Source organism: Arvicanthis niloticus, chromosome 29 (assembly GCF_011762505.2).
Source record: "Arvicanthis niloticus isolate mArvNil1 chromosome 29, mArvNil1.pat.X, whole genome shotgun sequence".
Classification (NCBI taxonomy): domain Eukaryota; kingdom Metazoa; phylum Chordata; class Mammalia; order Rodentia; family Muridae; genus Arvicanthis; species Arvicanthis niloticus.
Window position 1 is genome coordinate 730,543 of NC_133437.1, and position 15,637 is coordinate 746,179.

General features: G+C 37.5%; 1 protein-coding gene across 2 annotated transcripts in view; it reads right to left on the reverse strand.

The window, feature by feature from the left end:
* Positions 1-6,824: 6,824 nt before the first annotated feature.
* Positions 6,825-15,637, reverse strand: part of LOC143440320 (sulfotransferase 2A1) — a 30,871-nt gene continuing 22,058 nt past the window's right edge. Inside the window, exons 5-6 of one of the 2 annotated variants that reach the window (XM_076926987.1) lie at positions 13,445-13,622; positions 6,825-7,564 (exon numbers count right to left, since the gene is read on the reverse strand). In XM_076926987.1, the coding sequence (XP_076783102.1) occupies positions 7,452-7,564; positions 13,445-13,622 (291 nt within the window). In that variant the 3' untranslated portion in view covers positions 6,825-7,451. Of the gene's footprint in view, positions 7,565-8,557; positions 10,426-13,444; positions 13,623-15,637 lie in introns of those variants that run through there. The other variant, XM_076926988.1, reaches the window with a different exon arrangement.

Below are 15,637 nucleotides of genomic sequence, written 5' to 3' on the forward strand. Positions count from 1 at the left end.
TCCTTGCATTCTTCCACCAGGAATCCAAAGGCAGTCCCTATCACCTAGCTTAAGATTAGCCACAGATCAGCCAGAAGAGGGAAAGGCTGAGGCTTTCCCTGTATCCGAGACTAGAGACAATCAAGGAGTTGCTTGGAGACATCACACAGGTTTTAATTTTCAAATTATTAAAGAATTTAAAAATGACATATCAAAATACAGTGCCACTGCTCCTATTACTCTTGCAATTTTAGACTCTGCCGCAGAGGAGTGGCTAACTCCTAGTGATTGGAATATGTTAGCCAGAGCAGTTCTTAGTGATGGAGACTATTTAATTTGGAAATCAGAGTATCATGAGAATTGTAAAGAAACAGCTGGGAGAAACATTCAGGCAGGCAATGGTTGGTCCTTTGATACCTTAGTAGGAGAAGGGCAATTTGCTTCTAGTGATAACCAGATGCAATATGACCCAGGTTTATTTGCTCAAATTCAAATTGCAGCCATGAAGGCTTGGCATAAACTTCCAGTAAAGGTAGACCCTGGTGCATCTTTAACAACAGTCAGGCAAGGGCCTGATGAGTGATTTTCTGACTTTGTTCATCGATTAATGACAACAGCAGGGAGGATTTTTGGTAATGCAGAGGCAGGTGTAGATTATGTGAAACAACTTGCATATGAAAATGCTAATCCTGCCTGCCAAGTGGCCATTAGACCTTACAGGAAAAAGACAGACCTTATGGGGTATATCAGACTTTGTTCCAACATAGGTCCCTCTTACCAACAGGGCTTAGCTATGGTGGCTGCTATGCAAGGAAAATCAATAAGAGATTTTTTTTGGCAAGTAAAGACAGAAAGGCATGTTTTAAATGTGGTAAGCCTGGACACTTTGCAAGATATTGCATGGTAGAAAATGAGTTAAGCCAGAGACAGCCCAGAAAACAGCCTGGGCTCTGCCCAATTTGCAAACGTGGAAGGCATTGGGCTACTGATTGTAGGTCTAAACAAGACGAACAAGATAACACCCTTTCCCATAATCAGGGAAACGAGAACAGGGGCTAGCTCCAGGCCCCGAACCAATGCAAGCCAAAACAGGCTTACTGAGCAGTCAGTTTTACACCAACAAACAACAATCCCTCTCTGAACTTAGTTGAGCAACACCAGGAAGTGCAGGACTAGATCTCAGTTCTGTCACCCACACAGTATTAATCCCAGATGTGGGACCTGAGGCCTTACCCACCGAAGTGGCCTTATCAGATTCTCAATCTAACTTGGATCAGGCCATAAAGGCTCATGAGTTACATCACCTTAATTCTAAAACTTTAAAAGTTATGTTTAAAATTACCAGAGAACAAGCTAGACAAATTGTCAAACAATGTCAATCATGTGTTAAACTTTTACCAGTTCCTCATTTGGGTGTAAATCCAAAGGGACTGATACCAAACAGTATCTGGCAAATGGATGTTACTTATTATAATGAATTTGGCAAGCAAAAATATATACATGTATGTCTAGACACATACAGTGGTGGTTTGCAACATTACAAACTGGAGAAGCAAGCAAGCATGTGATCACTCATATACTTGCTACAATCGCTGTATTGGGTGTGCCTAAACAGATAAAAACTGACAATGGCCCAGGTTATCCAAGCTCCAGTTTCCACCAATTTTGTGAAAGATTGGGAATACTACATAAAACGGGTATTCCATATAATCCACAGGGCCAAGGTATAGTAGAAAGGGCACACCAAACTATTAAATGTCAATTTGAAAAAAATTAAAAAGGGGGAATGGTACCCTACCAAGGGATTCCCCCAGAAATATCCTTCATCATGCACTCTTCATTTAAAAATTTTTAAATTTGGATTCTGAAGAAAAATCTGCTGCAGATAGATTCTGGCATCCTGATACCCAAAAGAATTTTGCAACAGTCCTCTGGAAAGACCCATTAACTGGAACCTGGAATGGGCCAGATGCAGTGCTTATCTGGGGAAGAGGTTCTGTTTGCATATATTCCCAAACTGCAGATGCTGCATGTTGGCTGCTAGAGAGACTGATTAAACAAATAGATAACAATAACAAATCCAGGGAGGAGAAACCCCCTGAGAAGCGCATTTTTTCTTCACAGGAAACATGAAGATGCTTCACAATTGCCTTCAAACTGGAACAGATCAATGAGTAAACCTGACTTGGGAAGTTATCAATGCTGAAGGAGACATCACCACCTGAATCTCCAGGGTGGCTCTATTGGACTCTTGATTCCCTGACTTATGATTTAGTGGGGAACTAGATTGTTTTAGATTTAGTGGAAATTTAGATTGTTTAGACCCAGGAGAAAACCCACTACCACAGTTACTATAGTTGTCTTTGGGGTTTGAGATTGACTAGAGCAGGAACAGGGATTTCCTTAGTTTTCTTTAGATCAAAGCTATGATCAGTTTTGTATTTATATAGATTTAGATTCTGATATAAGACATTTATAAACAGAATAGAAGAGGCTTACACTTTTTACTCCTCTGATAGAGGAAGTTATATGTTGCCCTTAAAAAAGTGTTGCTGTCATACTAACTATTCAGGCGTTGTTAAGTCTCTTGTCTTTTGGGTCCATGCGGTTCAACAAACTGATGGCTTTTGTATGAGATGCTATTCAAATGAAACCCACACAGGTCCACTATTACAGGCTGGAAGTAGGGGACTCTGAAACCTCTGTCATCAAGACTGACGAGGATTAACCCCTAACTTACGCACTAAGCCGGATAGTCAAAGATGGGTAAGAGAGCATACTAATACCCTTGCCCCTAAAAGAAGGGAGGCCTCACCATCCTAAGACAGGAGCTCAACCAATGGCTGTTGAGTATCCAAGGATGGGAAAGGGAGGCTGGGGTCCTTTGCTCCAACCTAGGACAGGCAGGGTTTCCATAAGTTTTCCCAGCCTTCCCATTTGAAAAAAAAATTTAAAAAGGGGGACCTGTTGGGGGCCAACTTTTATCAGAAAGTGGCTATCAGCTTTGCAGCCATCTTGAGCCATATACCCTGACATTTGACTTGGATTACAGTAGCCTACAACAGCTGAGAACACTCCGATAATCTTGGTTTAGATACCTTGAGATTAAAGGTGCATGAGATTAAAGGTGTGTGAGATTAAAGGTGTGTGAGATTAAAGGTGTGTGAGATTAAAGGTGTGTGACTTAAGAGTATGACTTAGAAGTGTAGAGATCAGATTTAGAGACAAGACCTAAGGGTATGATTAAAGGTGTAACTTAGAGGCATGGCTTAGAAGTAACACATATAAAAGGCAGAGACAGAACAGAACTGGGAATCAGACATTAGGGAGACACAGAGGAGAGAACCAGACATAGCAGAGAGAAGACAGAGAATCAGACACTTTAGAGAGTACAATTGGAGTACAACTTGGAGTAGGAATTAGGCATTAGGCACTTGGACCTTGGAAGAAGTAACTTGGAACTTGGAGGCACTGGGATCTAGGAACTAGGAACTCAAGACTTAGGACTTAGACCAGGAAGAGAGACTGAAGAATAAACGGGATTGAATCATACTCTGTCTGGTCTCCATTCTTCGAGTCTGCCCTCAGTCTCATTCTTGCTGAACCCCAACCTGCTGACCGGAGCAGCAGCTTGGACCGGGATACAGTGGCCACCAAATGCTGGGCAGCCCAGACCTCAACATTTTTGCTTGGGCTGCAACATTTTTGGCCGCCCGAACGTGGAGCTAGCCTGGACCCCAACAATATACAGTCACCAAGCTCAGACATTATTGTGGATGTCAAAAAGTGCATGATGATAGGATCCTTATAGAGCTGTCTCATGAGAGGTTCTGCCAGAGCCTGATAAATAAAGAGGTGGATGCTCACAGCCAACCTTTGGCCTGAGCATGGGGTACCCAATGGGGTCCTTAATGGGGTCACCAATGGAGGAGTTAGGGATAGGAGTGAAGGAGTTGAAGAGGTTTGCAGCCCTATAGAAAGAACAGTAATATCAACCAACAAGAAACCCCAGATCTCCCAGGGACTAAACCACCCACCAACAAGTACACATGGAGAGACCCATTGATCCAACTTCATATGTAGCAGAGTATAACCTTGTAGGGCATCAACGGAAGGAGAGATCCTTGGTTCTGTGAAGGCTTGATACCCCACTGTAGGGGAATTTAAGGGTTGGGGGTCTGGAGTGTGTGGGTGGGTGGGGTAACGGCCTCATAGAAGCAGAGGAAGGGGGATAAGATAAGGGGTTTCTGTGGGTGGGAGCCAGAAAAAGGAATAACGTTTGAAAAGTAAATAAAGAAAACATCCAATATAAGTAAACTGAAAACAAAAAAAAGGTTAGGCTACAAAAGGTACAAATCAAAAGAAACCAATTAAGGACTCTTAAAGAATTTCAGAAGTTATTGGAAGATATTAACTGAGTGTGCCTTCTAATTGTCCTCACTACTCAAGAGCTAAACAGTTTATTTCATACCTTACAAGGTGATAAAGATTTAAAGAGCCAAAGGAAATTATCAGCCAGAGCTGAGAAGTTAGCGCTTCTAGAAAGGAAACTACAAGATACTCATCTAGATTGTATTAATCCAAAATTGGCCTACATCTTAGTTATATTACCTTTTACTCATTTCCCTACAAGAATTCTTATACAGAGAGAAAATTATATCTTATAAGATACTTTTATCACATAAATAGAGTAAGATATTTAAAACCTACATAGAGAACCTCTAAATTGATAGTAAAAAATGAGACTGACAATTAGCTGGAATGTATTCACCTGAAATTGTGGTACCTTTTACTAACACATAGATTTTCTCATTATGGACACAAGATGAACATTGACAAAAAGCATGATGTAATTTCTTGGGAGAGTTTAAGAACAGATAATTTAAAAACAAGTGACTTTAGTTCTTAAAAAGAAGTAATTGGATTCTCCCTTGTATGATAAATAAAAATTTAAATCTCTACTGCTCCTACATTTTACACTGATGCTAATAAATCAAGAAAGACTACATATAAATCAGAAGATGTAAGTTGGCTGAGAGTTCCTAAAATTTGGTTCAAAAATTTGAATTATATACAGTACTCATGGTTCTGTCAGATTTTCGAGAGTCTCTTAATATAGTAACTGACTTTCAATATGCAGAAAGGGTTGTTTTACACATAGAGACTGCTGAACTTATTAATGATGATTCTGAATTAACTTCTCTGGTTACTCAACTACAACAAATGCTCAGAAATAGAAGATATTCATTATATATAAAGCACACATAAGACCCCATATGGGTCTGCAAGGTTATCTGGCACAACGTAATAATAAAATTGACCAGCTTTAAAAAGAAAGGTTATGAGAAGCTTAAGAATTTTATAAAAAAAAAAAACCCACCATGGTAACAGTAAAGGCCTAAAGAAAGAATTCTCTACCACTTGATAACAAGCCAAAGAAATGTGAAACACTGGCCTAGTTGTTCATTATATAACCAATCTCTGTTACCTACAGGAAGTAACCTTAAAGGTATTCAAAGATATGAAATTTGGCAAAGGGTTATGTTGCATTTTACAGAGTTTGGTAAACTGGAATTTGTGCATCATATTATAGACATATATTCAGGATTTCAATGGACAACTAACTGCCTTAGCTTCAGAGAAGGCTGATTCTGATAATACCCATTTGTTAGAAGTTATGCTCATTATGGGAATACATATATAAATTAAAATGGACAACAGTCAGACATATGTCTCTAATATGATAAAACAGGTTTTTTACATATTATAAGATAAACTATGTTACAGTAATATCATATAATTCTAAAGGACAGGCAATTGTAGAGAGACTTAATTGCATCTAAAGGAGATGCTTAACAGGCAAAAAAGGGCAACAAAACCCCCAGAGATAGATTGCATATTGCTTTGTTAACCTTAAAATTTTAAAATGCTAATGAACAAAAAACTATGGCTGCTAAAAGACATTGGAATATAGAAAAAACTGTTAAATTAGAGTGTTTATTTTAAGGATATTCTGTCATCAGAATGGAAAATGAGAAATGTGTTATGCTGGTGGATGGGTTATGCCTATATTTTCACAAGGAAAAAAATACTATGGATTCCTTTCAAACTGATAAATATTGGAGATGACAAAGATAGACTTTCTAAAGTACTTGCCTACAGACTAGAAGAAAGAGAATAACAAGATCAACAGGATAGATGATGAATATGTGGTGATGTATATTTCTCTGTACAAAGAGACAGCTCTAGAACCAGCTGAGATTTAAATGTCTATATACATCCAATAATACCTGTAGGGTACAAAATTTTCATGACTTATTATTACATACAATCCTTTAAGATGGCATGAATAGAAATTTATATTTTAGTTTGATTATGTGATCAAACTTACCTCTAAAGGAAGACAGTTGACTTTCTTTATTGATCTTCATTAACTAATCTGTGTTCCTCACGCCTTCTAGATAAATATAATTACATATCTATGTGATACTTGTAAGGTTTATATGTTGCAGAATGAAAGAAGAGGAAGACAGGCCTGCCAAGGTTTATGCTCTGGGATGCTGAGATTCTGGGATCTTCCATTCCAGCTTATTGTTTGGTTCTATTTCATCTACATAAAAGCTATTTCCTCTAAAGATAGGCATCCAGGACATTTCCATAACATCTCACTTTTCCTCCATGGTGGGAGGTACCTGCTGTCCTTTAGGAGAAGAGGACTGGGCATGGAGGGAAGAAGTTGTGAGTCTGTATTTGAAGGGAGAGGAGTGGGGCAGCCTGAACCAAAATGTAAAGTGAATAGATAAATAGGTGAAAGAAAGAAAAAACCATTTAAGCATATACATACATGTTTCTGCAGCAAATAATTTATCTGTTATTCATGCATAGTATGATAAATACATAAATACTGAGTAATACTTGTTTAATTTCCATAGCATCACACTTACAACTTTGTCATGTTTAATCTCAGTAAACAAAACCCCATATAAATGATTTATTTAAATCAAAATAAAGTGTTTTCAAATTGGAATTCTATGAAGTCAATTGGAATTTGCTGATAATACACAACAAAATAGCAAATAAAGTAGCAAATATTTGATGACTCAAGACTCCATGTTTCTAGGCTAAAGAGATTAGTCTAAAGATGGAGAGATATAAGTAGTACTGTATGCATAGGCAGAGTACCTGAGTTCAATTCCTAGGACCCTAAATAAATATTTTACAGCTAAATAAAATTTCAGGTCCCATGTATGCAATACACTCTTCTCACCTCTGAAGGCACTACAAAGAGAAAAGTATACATACTACCACCACCACCACTGTTGCTACTACTAGTATTAGTAACACTATGTTTTTAAAAGTTACCTTCAGAATTTCACTACAGGATTTTTTCTATGACCACATTCACTTAATCACATACAGAACAACAGGAACATAAACATCAGTGTTCATATCATATTTAAAATTTTGAAAACTTATTCCCATGGGAACATCCCTGGAGGGAAACCAGCCATTTTCTCCTGGAATACTTTATCAAAAACTTCAGCTTGGGCTACTGTGAAGTGATTCTTCCAGTCGCCAGTTGTGCCTGGAAAATGTGAAGCAAATACATAGGTGGATTAATAATGGTCTTAACACTGTTCTAGCTCCTCCCATCATGTTCTCTTACCATCTGTATGAAAAAGACTACACAGTTAATAAAACAAAATATAATTTTCTGTAGAAACCTTTTAAAGCTCTTCTACAGTCATATACACAGACTTCTCCCTCTGTGGAAATTATGCCCCACATTTTCCTCCCCCAAACTATATGCTAAACAATCTACCAGGAGCAACATGGGCTTGACCTTTTTATATATCCAGATTATTCCTGCTACCAACCAAACCTGTTTCCATCACACTATCCAACTCAACAGTGTTTATGCTCTCAATGATCCAAACAGACTTCAATTGTTCTGTCTATATTATAATATTTACTTATAGAAGTTCTTCACAACATGCAAACAACTTTTAAATTATATCTTAAAATAGTTTTTACTTTTGTGTGTGGGGGTTCACATGAATGCTGCAGATACACACAGTTATGAGCAGTATTTCAGCTGTCTCGATTTTCCCAAGAGATACACACAGCTACTACCAGCTGACAACATCATAAGACTTCTGTTTTACTAATCCATGGTGTTTTATGATGCATGAAGATGTGTATAATTTGTGCCCCTGTCCATTATAAAACTGTCTTTTCTGGAAAAAACATTGGTTTTCACCACTTCATTCCAGAAATTGTCCAATTTCTAATTCGGTATTGCATCCTCCTTCAATCCAGATGGCAAATATCTTTAATATAATTACATCTATTTTTTGTCTTTTTATTAATGACACTGTAAACTTCTCTATCTTTCCTTCATTTACAACCCAGCAACCCTCTTCCTTGATTTATTTTCCAGCTGTGTCACTGTGATGTGTTCCACCCACTTCTGCTTTGAATATACACACAGAACATGCATCTAATATGTTAAAAAGAAAGTGTTTCTTAAATTACTATATGGTTCATTTTGCAAAGAGTCCCAGACATATAGGCCACATTCAGTGTGGGATTATTTTAATGAATCCATGAATACACGAGAAAGGTGTGAGCAGTGTGCTTGTTTTGCTGATGAGAAAAAAATAGTCTTTGAGACTATTTTTTTTGTTACTATCAAGCATAATGATGGATGTGGATATGAATCCAAAAGACTGACAATACAAGGCATGTTTTCTTTATTACATTACTTTCTTTCTGCATCATCACATAAGTTAATTTTAATAATCTAGTGGGCTGTATTCAAGAAACTATAGCCAGTTCTATTATGTGTTTGTTTGTTTTTCTTTTTTATTATTGGGTACTTTATTTATCTACATTTCAGATGTTATTCCCTTCCCCATTCGTTACCCCCAGAAACTCCTTAACCCATCCTCCCTCTTCCTATTTCTATGAGGGTGTGCCCTGACCCAACCACCCACTCCCACTTCCCCTCACTGGGACATCCAGCCTTCAAGGGACCAATACCCTCCTCTCCGACGGATGCCAGACAAATTCATTCTCCTCTACAAATACAGCTAGAGACATGGCTTCCTTCATGTGTGTTCCCAGGCTAGCTGTTGAGATTCAGGGAGCTCTGGTTAGTTGGTATTTTCTCTCTTTCCATGGAGCCACAAGAACCTTCAACTCCTTCAGTCTTCTATCTTGCTCCTCCATTGGGAACCCTGTGGTCAGTTTGATGCTTAGCTGTGAGCATCCACCTCTGTATAAGTCAGGCTCTGGCAGTGCCTCTCAGGAGACAGGTATATCAGGCCCCAGTCAGCATGCACTTCTGGACATCCACAATAGTGCTTGCATATGGTGATTGCATCTAGGAGGGATCTCCAAGTGGGAAAATCTCTGTACAGTCTCTCTTCCAGTTTCTGCCCCAGACATTGTCTCACATTTTCTCCTGTATTTTGTTTCTTCTTCTAAGAAGGACTGAAACACCCAAACTTTGGTCTTTCTTTTTCTTGGGCTTCATGTTTCTGAGTTCTGTCTTGGGTATTGTGTGATTTTGAGCTAATATCTACTTATCAATGAGTGCATACTATATGTGTTCTTTTGTGATTGGGTTACCTGACTCAGGATGATATTTTCTAGTTTCAATTATTTGCCTAAGTATTTTATGATTCATTGTTTTTAGTAGCTGAGTAGTATTTGATTGTGTCTGTTGGAGGACATCTGGGTTCTTTCCAACTTCTGGCTATTATAAATAAGGCTGCTATGAACATAGTAGAGCATGTGTCCTTGTTATATTTTGGAGCATCTTTTGGAAATATGCCCATGAGTGGTATGGCTGGATTCACAGGTAATACTATGTCCAATTTTCTGAGCAACCTCCAGACTGGTTTCCAGAGTGGTTGTACAAGCTTATAAATCCACCAACAATGGATGAGTTTTGCTTTTTCTCCACATCCCCGCCAGCATCTGCTGTCATCTGAGTTTTTAATGTTAGCCATTATGACTGTTGTGAGGTGGAATCTCAGAGTTGTTTTGATTTGCATTTCCCTGATGACAAAAGACGTTGAACATTTCTTAGGTGCTTCACAGCCATTCAATATTTCTTAGTTAAAATTTTTTTGTTGAGCTCTGTACCTCATTTTTACTAGGGTTATTTGATTGTCTGGAGTCTAATTTCTTGAGTTCTTTGTAAATTTTGGATATTAGCCCCCTATCAGATGTAGGATTGGTAAACATCTGTTCTCAATCAGTGGTTGGCTGTTTTGTACTATTGATGGTGTATCTAGATTTACAGAAGTATTATAATTTTATGAGGTCTCATTTGTCAGTTCTTGATCTTGGAACATAAGCCACTGGTATCCTGTTCAGAAACTTTTCTGCCAGGGGCCAGACCTGGCTTGGAGGGCAATCTTCTTCTTGTTGTCTGTTCTTCTTGAGGCAGTAGAGGGGGAAGAGCATCAGTGGGGGTAAGAGTTGGTCTTATGGGATATTTACGGTTGCTGTATAGTAAAGGTTTACATATCTTTTATTTACTTACTTTGCTACTGGAGCTGACCTGCCTTCTGCAATCCTCTGAGGCAAGAAACTACAATTTCTGGTGCTTAGCACCTCATCTCAAAAGAAGCAAAGGATTAAGAAAATAGCCTTTGTACTGTGTTAACTGTGTCAGCTGGAACTGCTGAGCTCTAACTTAGGCCTGCTAGTCTTAGGTCACAGAAAGGAAAAACACTTAGAGAAGTTATTATAGAGTTTCTTATTAAGTATAAAAAGTTTCCTATGAAAGTTATTTAAGGAGAAAAGTGGAAAGGTCCTAAGTGGGGAAAAAATCTAATAAGGAAAAAGTTCTAAGAGAAAAAATTCTAGGCAGGAGAAAAAGAAAGGAAAGAATGAATGACTCTTCAGTAATTATACATCTTTCAGAATACATGACCACATGTTACAAAGTTCATCACAAGTTCACACCAAAAATCAAATCATAAATTGAAATAGAAGTTTACAACAGAGAAAGTTTATGTGCATATTCATTAGAAGTAATTGTCTGGGTAAACATCCATCATCTGTCTAGCTCCACAGGTTCACCGAAGGTTTAAGAGTATAAGAAATTAGTGATATTTAGTATAGATAATCCCAGGCAATATTTTATCTTCTGTCCTAGAACCTATAATAAATTGTTAGATCCCTTTTAGTCACCTTTGGGTAATTGTATTACACATCTTGGAATGTGCTTTGAGTAGGAGAAAGTCTGGATACTATCTTAAGAACAGTTCACTGGTGATACTCGAGAGACTGGCAGAGTTCTCGCTGCAGTTTTGACTATCAGAAAGGGACCTAATACCAGTACCACTATAAAAGAGCTTAATAATCATTGATATAATGTTAGGAATTTTTACAGGATCATCATTAAGACTTAAGAAGTCATCTATTTCTCTATATAGCATCGCCATAAGATAGTACACCTTTGTGGATCTGCAATGATCTGCCCCAAAGGGGTGTGCTATTGCTTAGTGATTGTTGTGTATGTTTAATAATAATAATAGGAAAAGCATATTAATAACAGGAATCTTTCAAAAAATAAGTCCCTTACAGCCTTGTCAAATCAGAGCTCACTTGTCACATATTATATAATAATCCATGGCAAGCCATTTCAGGATGATCACCTTCTACTTATTAGCTTGTCTCATTATGGCTTCTGACATTTTCCTCTCTGCCAATGTGTTTGAGGATCTTCCCAATTTCTCTTTTATTAGTTTCAGTGTGTCCAGTTTTATATGGATGTCCTTGAACCACTTGGACTTGAGTTTTGTGCAAGGAGATAAGAGTGAATCCATTTGCAATTTCCTACAGGCTGACCTCCAGTTCAACCAGCACTACCTGTGGAAAATACTGTCTTTTTCACACTGTATGGTTATAGTTCCTTTGTCAAAGATCAAGTCACTGTAGGTACCTGGATTCTTCCTATCATCTAAGCTACATGACACATAATGTGTGTATTTGAAAAAGATTTAATCCAAGTATGTTCTCATCCTAGGAGAATTTTCCTGGAAAAAACAGAAACAACAATTGTACTCATGGAATTTTGTCTTAAATTCTATTCCATCTGCTCTGATGTTTCTCTGTTAAAGCTTTTGCTTGTCAGTTTCCTTATCCCTTTAATATTAACAGAGGTTTTTCATTCCTTTATTACTTAATAACAGACTTTTTTGTTCATATGCTGTTTTACCTCTGCCAAATTCTGATTTATTTTAGAAAATCTAAGAACAGACCACTTCTTTTTGGTGATATCTTCAGTTCAAATGCAGAAAAAATATGTCTCCACAAAGTCTGAATTGAAGGAATCTGAGGGCATATGGCAACAGCAGTCTATGCTTCCAGAGGAGTTGATCTTTAGTGAATAGATACCAATTTTCTTGTGGTGAGTGGTGACATATCATTATGCTTAAATCTGATTCAAAATTTCTTATTATGAATATATTAAGAGTATTAGATTAGATGAAATCTAGTCATTACTTTGACTTCATTTTACCTATGAAAACTCCTAATATCTTTCAATTCTTAGTATCCAAACCTCACACACTGGAGAAGAGGACTGAAGGTAAAAGCTGAATCATTTAAATTATGGGTAAAAGAAAATTAAACCCACAAGTCTTTACTTCCTTCATTTGTATCAATGCTTTTAGTCATTGTTAAATATCTGATTCTTGACACCTTCTTTCTTCTACTCTGAGTGTCATCTCACCTATCATTACCTTATCAAGTCGTAGAAAGTTTCAAAATCTGATTCAGGCTAACAAAATCATTTCTTAACCATACAGCCAAGAAACCATACACACAATCTACTCCCAGCATAGAGAGGTGGCACAGAGATAGAGAGATTTGAAACTCCCCTTCTAGGACAGACAATTCAGAAAGAAGAGAGAGAGGTCATGAATGTAAAGTAATCTAAACACAGGTTGGCAAATACAATCAAATTTTAACATTAGAGAAATTTATGTAGTCATTTTGGGGTTACTCTTGGCCTACTCTGGGGCAGCAATCTTGATCTGTTCAGCATCTTTTCCAGCTATTAATGTAATTGTTGTGGTTCTATGGTTATCATCTCAGATATATCTTCAGTCTACTCCACTACACTTTATATATTTTAGAGTTGAGGATTTTGATACAGGGAACTTAACAATGCCTCTTAGAAACATGATCATTTTCCCATTTTTCATTGCAGTTATTTGACATGACCATCTCCAATGCCAAGATTGTCTCCCAGAATAAATTAACTTTTCAGAGTGAAAAGGCCCACATCTTTGTCATAAACCATTACTTTGTAATGTCTGTGAGAAGCCATCAGTTATGAGCAGTGACTGCCAGTACATACCCAACAATTACTTAGAGATTCATTGGCACAACAAGTTCTTAACATGTTCTGACATATTCTGAAGACAGACAATTTCTTTACCTTTTCTCAGAAGATTCAAGCCATTAGTAATCACATTTTTGTCAATGATACTAAAATTGGACATCTTATTTTCTTTCATGGCTTGGAAAGAGCTGTACTTGAGGACTAGATCCAGCTCATCGGGCTCTAATTTTTTTCCTAGAAAGTCACAGATCTTCTTTATGGTTCCCTTTACATCCTAAAAGAAGAAGAAACAAAACGAGCTTGGTAAATAGAGAGGTCTGAGAGAACAGATGCAAAGAAGGGATCTGTGGATTGGGGATGAGAAAGGGATGTGAAGAAAGAGCATCAGCAGATGAAAGAGCATGAATGGAGTTTAGGCAAGAAAAGGCAATGGAACTAAGGCAAGAAGGATGCACAGACAACATTTATATACTGAGTGGGCTTGCAATGTGGCTGATCTTTATTTTCTAAAGACAGAGCCTGGGGTTTCTTTTTAGGTAGAAGAAAATACTAGAGATAGTATCTCATTGAACCAAGGTTAAATTTAAACTTACTTTGTAGAGAATAATGAACTTGAATTTCAGACTTTCCTACTTAATTCTCCATAGTTCTCTGGTCACAGGTATGTGCCAACACATTCACTAAGTATACTGACAGTTTTTTTCTTAAGACCAAACAACCAGTGCTTCCAGGGTCTAAACTACCAGCCTGGGAGAACATAGGGACTGACCCATGGCTCCAGCTCTGCATTTATGGCCTTGTTAGCCAAAAGTGGGAGAGGAAGTCCTGGCTCCCATGATGGCTGGTTGCCACAGTGTAGGGGAATTCTAGGTCAGGAAGATGGGAGTGGGTGGGGGCACATCATGATAGAAGCAGGAGTAAGGAGTAGGGGGGATGTGATAGGGGATTTCTAGGTTGGGAGAGAAATGAAGAAAGGGAATAACATCTAAAATGTAAATAAAATATTCAATGAAAAAAAGGACAGGGCACTCCTCTTGTGTTTTGGCTTGTGTAATAAATGTTGCTATGGAGACCAGTATACCTCAACCTCACAGAGATCAGAGATTCATCTATCTGGCTTTTTGTTTCCATGTGCTGGCATTGAAAGTATGTACAACCATACATATCCTGCCCTGGGACGTTTAAAGTAACTTACAGAAATGCTGCTAGATAATGATCAAGGCAAATGAAGGAATGTGCATAAAGACCTCAAATTGATTATTGTTTATGCCAGATAATACAGTTTGCTTAGGCTAACTGAAAACAATACAGCTTTCGAAGAGTTTGCAGCAATGTTCTCAATATTTATTACTTGGAGTAGTTCTCAGAGACTTTGTTTTGAGTAAGCATCTCAGGTTACAGCTCAGGTGGGCATCAAAATCACAATTCGTCTGTCTCAGTTCTCTAATTGTTGCAAGAATATCTGTGTACTATAACAATTAGTTTAATCCTAGGAGAAAGTCATCATCAGGCAAAATTTTATAACCCAAAAATTGTGATTTGAATAGTTTTTTTGTTTTTGTTTTTGTTTTTTTTTTTTTGTTTTTTTTTTTTTTGGTTTACAACAGTTTTTACATATATATCACATTTCCACCTAATATTTCATAGGAAGGTAAACAATTATGACAATAAATGATAAGAATGTGTTAAATTGACAGAAAGGTGCCTTCTGGAAATGAAGCAGATAGATAGGTAGTGATTCTTCCTAGGAAAAAATGAATTTCATGATGATTAAATAAAAGAGTCTACATATGGGAAAAAGAGTGTGAAGAAAGTTTTGTCTTTACATGTAAACTTTCTGCTTTCTGAGAGATAACACTAAGGTCAAGTCATTTTTGAATAATTTAATCTTTTTGTTTTGTTTGTTGTGCTTTAATTTTTTATTAATAATTATTTTTCTCAATCTCTTCAAAAAAGCAGGTAGGCTGTCAACAGACCTTCAACTTTCCCTTGTTTTTCTAGATCCTATGCCCAAGTTTCATCCTTAGGTCTGCAGCAGAAAATTTGTGGCAGTACTTTTCTTCTTTAGTGAGTCTAAAGATTTTTTACTTCTACTATTGCTCCCTCAATTCATTGCATTATCCCAGCCTCCAAGTTCAGCACTCACTGAGAACTCACTGACCACTCTGGCCAGGGAAACAGAGAGGCTATCTGCAGATTGATCTTCCCTTTTCCCAGCATGTCTCAAAGTCCAGTTACCCAGTCTTATTCTTACTCTGCAAAAGAACTCCTAACTTTGGGAGGTGAATT